Consider the following 5,206-nt stretch of genomic DNA (forward strand, 5'->3'; position numbering starts at 1 on the left):
TGTTTGATTTTGGTCCATTAGTAAAAAAAATGATGATTAGTGGCGATTTTTTTTACAGTTACTGGCAGTTTATAATTCAGTTACTGGCGATTTTTTGACTGAGGAATCAAAATCAAATGTTTTTACAATTACAAAGACTAAAACTAATATGACCCTTAACCCTAAATTCAGGGAAATTATATATTATTTGCTCTTAGGTGGATAACCCAAAAGAAGGTGGGGTGTCAGGGAGGAGTTGAACCCCTGACCTCTCGGAGATATCAAAATTCACACACCATTGGGACGAGACTTACATTGCTACAAAGGCCATCATTTATTATATATAAGGTATTCTTAATGCAAAATTTGTTTATACTATCAATTACAAGGCTCCCCTATGTCACCACCAAGTTCCACCCCTGCCTACGAATTGCTTTCTACCTTCATCTTCTTGAGCAATAAAAAAAAAATTCGAAAGCAAATTCAATATTATCCACCTTGGTGAACCTTAAGAGTAAACCAAAAACAAAAAATGTAAAACCTACTTTTATTGTTTTTAAAATATAGTAAAACCGTTTTGAAATTGGCTTAAAACTGACTTCAGCACCAATTTAGCCAAACAGGTTTTTTTTTGCCGGTATTCAACATGCAATTGATCTGGGTTACAGTATTGATTCGTGCTCCTCAGATTGCCCCGGGGTGGTCCATGCGTTGCAGCCAGGCAGTGATATAGCTACTCATTGGGATAGGGAGGATGTCGGTCGCGTGCGTGAGGTTTTGGCCCGTCTTTCGAATTTCACCTTGATGCATATTGAGCGGGATAAGAATAACACGGCTGACTGTTTAGCTCGGGAAGCCTGTCGCCTTCAGCGAGTACTCGACCGACATGATGATATCACAAAAGGTGGGTCCTCAGTTCAAGTCTGGAAGCTACCACCCTCATTTGTTTATGCTTCTTTGTTCATAGATTTAGCTAGTTAGTTCTTGTTTTTCTATTACTTTTGCTCCTGTAACAAAAAAAAATCTTATCTCATATCTAACACTGTTTATGTGACCCATTGGATTTCTCCTACGTATATATAATAAGTTTTGAAAAATGAAATTTAAATAGGGTCAAGAATGCAGTTTTGATGTACTTTGGTTTTTTGTGCTCTTGAAATGCTAAAAATAGCTTACCACCAAAATAGACTCAATTGTCCGATAAAGAAATATGATTACAAAAATGCTCAATCATGCTTATGTATTCATTGATTTAGTCCTGGGTTAAGTTGTGTATTTTTGACTCTCTTAGCATGGGAATGGAGTAGGGATGGCAATGGGTCGGGTAGGGTGCGGGTTTTGCCAAACCCAAACCCAAACCCGAAATCAAAAACCCACACCCGCACCCGCACCCGAACCCGAAATGGGTGGTGAACTTAAACCCACACCCGAACCCATTGGGTTTCGGGTTCACCCGACCCGTACCCACACCCGCACACAACCTTAAACAAACAGTTGAACTCGGAAACCCGACCTGAAAAAGACTGTGAAGAGAGCTATATTATGTAATGTAACATTGTAATTGTCATGTTACTGTTAAATTAATATGCAAGATGCTGCATATATTGTACTGCACAAGCAGAATACTTAGGTTTCACTTATACAGATCCGGGTTCGGGTGCGGGTTTGGCCAAACCCAAACCCGAACCCGAAAGTGATCGGGTAAAACCCGAACCCGAACCCGAACCCATTTAACTCGGGTTTTCACCCAAGAAATCGGGTCGGGTCGGGTCGGGTGCCCATGGGTTCGGGCTTCTCTGCCATCCCTAGAATGGAGTGTAGAGAACTAGAATGGATAAAGTCAATTACTATAAAAGCAACAAAATACAAAGTCTATAAAACATCTCCCTAAACTAAACTAAGTTTTTTTGTGTTAATTTTTTTTTACAATTTTAATCGGATGTGATGAAGGCCAAAAATTCTCCGAAGAGTGCGGTTTTTACGTATTAAACTATCAACCTATGAGTTCAAACAATCAATTTTACTACTACGATTAACATCTGTTACGTCTTAAACTAAGTTTCTTCTAACTTGATATGTAACGAAATACCTCATTTGCAACATTACTTGTGAGTTGGTTACTCTTCTCCTATGTTGATTGCTTAACTCTAATGAAAATTTTAACATAATAAAAATTATAACTTAGTAATAAATGGATAATAATCTCCTCAACTTGAAACAATCCGTGGGAAGCAATAATAAACGAATGATCGTAGTAACTAAAAATTACACAAAGATTTTAATGTGGAAAGACCTCTTCGATGCCTTATTGGGAAGGCATGGAGAGCCTATAACATCTGATCATGCACCACCGTCAGGGTTTCAGTCAATTCCAAATTTGAGAGCAATAGCAATTGCAACCACAGCCTGTTTCCACATTGTGAAATTAATTCAAAATACATGAATTCAAACATATAGAAAGAGTTGAATATGAAATTAGAATAAAGTGCATACCTGACATATCAATATTTGGATCCCACCTTCAAGGAAGAGGGCTCTCCTACCCCACTTATCAACCCCATTAATGGAGACAAGGTTCGCAAACACATTAAAAAGTCCAATGATCACAGCTGACCTGTTGTCTTTATACCCGATAAAGCAAAACAACACAGGTGCGTAAAACATGATCACATTGATGTCGATAAACTGCTGGAACTTTTTGGGGATGAGCGTGGCCATGGAGAGTTGGGACTCGTCACTAGCTGCCACGGGGCCATTAAACTCTGGTCCTTTGAACTCAAGGTCATTTAACTCTAAGAACTCAAGGTCATTTAACTCTAAGAATATGTTTTCCCCCCTGAACATTATCTTCAGCTGGCCCTTGGTCTTGTCCCGTTCGCCTAACACAACCAGAAAATTCAGATAATCTAGAGTGTCAGTTACGTAGAATGATCCCATCATGACTACGAGAGCTGGCATCCACATAGCACCCAAGCACATCCTCCATTCGGGAACCGTTTTGATTTCGGCAAAGACGTAGGTGAACCAATTCGTCAAAAAAATACCGATTGTCATAGCAAATTGGAACCCGATGTTTAGTGCTCCTCTGTATTTGTAGGGAGCCATCTCAGAGAGATACATTGGCATTGACTGTAAAATCAAAATCAAACAGATTTAGAAAATTATATATGTTTCAAATTTTAAATTAATATATATTGATAGATAGATACCTGATTGACAAATCCAAAACCAATGCCGAGCACGATTCGACCGAGAATCAACATCCAAACGTATTCGGCGAAACCACTGAGCATAGCACCAATGTAAAGGAGGAAGCCTCCTAAAGTGGTGGAGCATATACGACCAACGCGACGGGTGACAGTGGGCGCTCCTAGGGAAGACAAAAGCGCCGCTAGGTACAATGACAAGGTGAACATTGTCAGCATAAGACTGTCGTAGTTGTTTGTGAATTTGTCCAAATTCTTCTTCCCACACACAGAAGGGAAGAACTTCAACAGAAACGAATCCATGGAAGTCACGACACCTACACATTCACAAAATTAATTGTTGGAACAAAAGAAACATTAAATTAAAGAAGGTGCAATGTGTTACGTACCTAAAATCCCAATATCATAGCCAAAGATGAGACCACTCGTTGCAGCAGCAGCTATAGACGTTTTCAACACATAGGGAGTAAGGTCTTTCACACCTTTCACAAGGTTCTCCTCCTCAACCCTTTCATACCTTTCACATGTTCTTTTTCCGGCAGACATTTTTCCCACTTACGCAAACAAATTAAGAAAGCAAGTGTGATGAGATGTGAAGTCTATATATAGGAAAATTTGTTTAGGGATAATGTTGCAAATTAAAATAAAATTATCAGCATAAAGATAACGATTAAGCTGCGATATAATTTGTATAAATAAATTTGAAATTGAAACTAAGATGATGGGTAACTAACTAATCTATCACAATCTAGATTTAAATTTTGATCAAGATTCATTTAACTCATATATATGTAGCTAGGAGTATTGAAGTAAATATCAGTTTGTTACATATCTGTTTGTTATTGATAACATTATCTAGTTGTTAGTTCTCCTATTTTTTAGCTTATCTAGTTGTTAGTAGTTCTCCTACTTTATTATTTCCTGGATATGATATATCTATAAGTTAAATCATTCAAATATCTTTTACCATATCTATTGCACAATATAAAGATAAACATTGATAAAGTAACAAGATATGCATTAAACTGTGATATAATTTGTATATATTTGAAATTGAAACTAAGATGATGGGTAACTAACTACTCTATCACAATCCAAGATCATGGTTCATTTAAGTCATATACATCTATCAATTAAATCATTCAAATGAAACTAATATTGCAATAATGTTTCGATGATTTACTTATTGGTATCTATACCGACTAGCATTTTTTCTCGTGCGCTGCACCACAAAGTTTCCTATTATATTTGACACATTAATAAATATTTTGATTATAACTAACTTAAGATACTAAAAATGAAAGAACAATCATAATAAAGATGTAGAGTTCAAAAAAAAAAAGATGTAGATATTAGAAAAACATAAATTATGCACATGGGACGTACAAATGATTTTTTCATGAAGATGTAAATATATATATTTTAATTTATTAGGTTCGTGACTTACAAAGTGAAACCAATATATATATAGATATATAACTGCACATAAATTAATTTTAAAATTATTAACAGCGCTCTTCAATTATTTGAAATGCACCAAAAAATATATATACTAAAATAAATATTTAAGCCAATTTTCAATCTTTATAAAAAAATTAAATTTCTTTAAAAATGAAGTTGACCTATATTATTATGCTTACAAATTTAACATAAAACAATATTGTAAACCAGAGAAAACAACTTAAAATTTATTTGAATATTATTTTTTATATGAAAATATTTTCATTCAAAATATTTCAAGTAAGAATTTCTTCTAAGAATAAAAATCTTAATATACTTGATTGTAAAATGTTCATTCCCGTGTTTTGTATTTTATCACTTAATTTTGTATCCCAAGTTACTTATCATCATTGTAAAATAATTGAAAGAGTAAATAAGGATTAGAACCGCGTAAGGATTGATGCTTTGAACAGTGGAAATTCTTTTTTAAAATTTGAAAAAATATGCTTTCAATTTCAAAGCACCGTTCATGAGAGCATTGCATAGATAATTATGTTGAATCCTTGGAAAGTGGAATAAGA

General features: G+C 35.1%; 1 protein-coding gene across 1 annotated transcript; it reads right to left on the reverse strand.

Annotated features, from left to right (window-relative positions):
- Nucleotides 1–2,165: 2,165 nt before the first annotated feature.
- LOC130724127 (sugar carrier protein C-like) lies at nt 2,166–3,734 on the reverse strand. The gene is made up of 4 exons (XM_057575299.1): nt 3,575–3,734; nt 3,189–3,502; nt 2,473–3,108; nt 2,166–2,385 (listed from the first exon to the last, which is right to left on the reverse strand). Exons 1-4 carry the CDS (start codon nt 3,729–3,731, stop codon nt 2,341–2,343), a joined length of 1,152 nt encoding a protein of 383 aa, XP_057431282.1. The 5' UTR covers nt 3,732–3,734; the 3' UTR covers nt 2,166–2,340.
- Between the last annotated feature and the right edge of the window lie 1,472 nt (nt 3,735–5,206).

This window comes from Lotus japonicus, chromosome 6 (assembly GCF_012489685.1).
Source record: "Lotus japonicus ecotype B-129 chromosome 6, LjGifu_v1.2".
NCBI lineage: Eukaryota > Viridiplantae > Streptophyta > Magnoliopsida > Fabales > Fabaceae > Lotus > Lotus japonicus.